This window comes from Cryptomeria japonica, chromosome 11 (assembly GCF_030272615.1).
Source record: "Cryptomeria japonica chromosome 11, Sugi_1.0, whole genome shotgun sequence".
NCBI classification, from domain to species: domain Eukaryota; kingdom Viridiplantae; phylum Streptophyta; class Pinopsida; order Cupressales; family Cupressaceae; genus Cryptomeria; species Cryptomeria japonica.
Window position 1 is genome coordinate 612,047,005 of NC_081415.1, and position 1,733 is coordinate 612,048,737.

The following is a 1,733-nucleotide window of genomic DNA, read 5'->3' on the forward strand; positions in this document are numbered from 1 at the left end:
TCACCGAAACATTTTCTTCAATATGATGTAAAAAAAGAGTAATATAAGTGCTCCAGTTTTACATATGAATTTGGGTCTCCAATACACTGCCCCTTATTTGTTTTATCCAATGCATGTCCTCTCTAACAAGAACGACATTACAACATTTAGTGTCACACCATAGTAATCATAGTAATCCAAGGCAGCAAATCTTAAATCTAAATATTAAATTTTTGTTATCACCTCTCGCCTGCAATCACCTTTATATAGATTTCAATCACTCTATTCTTAAACTCATCCTTGTTTCAGCGGTTGTTTGACAAAGTTTAGCAGCAGAGAAAAATGGAGAATGAAGAAGGAAGAGACATTCTTATTTTTGGTAAAAGGATTCGAGTAGGAGGAGAGAACAATGGGTCTTTTTCTCATGAGAATGGAAATGAGAAAGGAGAAAAGAGGAAGTACATTAAATCTTTAATGCCCAGGATTCTTTGGACCTCTGATTTGCATGATAGTTTTCTTCGTGCAGTGCAACAACTTGGAGGTCCCAACAGTGAGCATTCATTCAATCTTTCACTTTTCTTTATTAAGTTTTTTGTGTCGGTAGATATAGAATTCTAAATTCGTTTTAGTTTTGATATTGGTTTAGAATTCTAATTTTTTTTATTTTTGATATTGGTTTAGAATTCTAAATATTGTATAATATAAATTATGTTTGATTTATCTAGAATATCTTGTTCATACATAATCCAATCTGTCCATCTATTTGTTATTTTTTTTTTCATTGAATTGTTGTAAATTTAATACTCTATTTACAGAAGCATCCCCCAAACAACTTGTAGAGCTCATGGGTGTTGAAGGGCTTACCCACCCTCAAGTGGAAAGCCATCTACAGGTGCTGCTAAATTAATGTAATCACCCATGAGTTTGTAATAGGAAAAAGAAACCCTAATTCTAATATATACTTTTTTTCCATTTGTTTTCTCATTCTCTCCCAAATAAATCCTTAGTTTTTCATTGTTATTGACAAATGCAGGGATATAGATGTAAACTTCAAAAGCCAACATACAAGCTTCCTCAATCAAATGCAGGTTTATTACTCGAAGATAAAGACAAGTCACAAGTCATAACTTCAGACAAGCCTCTAGTTTAAATATTTTTTATTGAAAACAATGGCTGCAATGCAGCTTTAGTGGCTGTAAAGGACTGCAAAATTGATGATTTTGATTTTGATTTGAGAACTTGTAGGTTAATCGTACTGAAAAAACTCTTATTATAAAGCTTTCCAGAGGATAAACTGGGTTATGTTATTTGTCAGCTACCTTCAGGAAAATAATCTGCAACTGTTATTAAAGTTTCGTATTCATGTTTATGGTGGTGTTCTTATTTTACTTAGATCTGCTCCTTCCTTGTTGGATGGTTTTCACTTGACTTTCATTCATCCATGATGGTATTGTTTATTCTGATCCTCAATTTATCTGCAGCCTATATGGACTCTTTAACCTCTCTGACATGTAAAGTTCTTAGTTTAATAATTTATTGTTAGTTATAAGAATTTTGATCATTTTCATCCTTATGGTCTCTTTTTTTCATCTGTCTGACATGCCAAGTTAGAGAAAAAAATTTCGAGAAGAAAACTGGAATTAAAAATGTGAAAACTGGCTCCCAAGGGTCATGCCTTATTGAAAACAATGGCTGCAATGCAGCTTTAGTGGCTGCAAAGGACTGCAAAATTGATGATTTTGATTTTGTTTTGA

General features: G+C 32.6%; 1 protein-coding gene across 1 annotated transcript; it reads left to right on the plus strand.

The window, feature by feature from the left end:
* The first annotated feature begins 321 nt into the window (after positions 1-321).
* Positions 322-1,255, plus strand: LOC131043466 (putative Myb family transcription factor At1g14600). The gene is made up of 4 exons (XM_057976666.2): positions 322-529; positions 795-871; positions 1,013-1,067; positions 1,164-1,255. Exons 1-4 carry the CDS (start codon positions 322-324, stop codon positions 1,253-1,255), a joined length of 432 nt encoding a protein of 143 aa, XP_057832649.2.
* Positions 1,256-1,733: the final 478 nt, after the last annotated feature.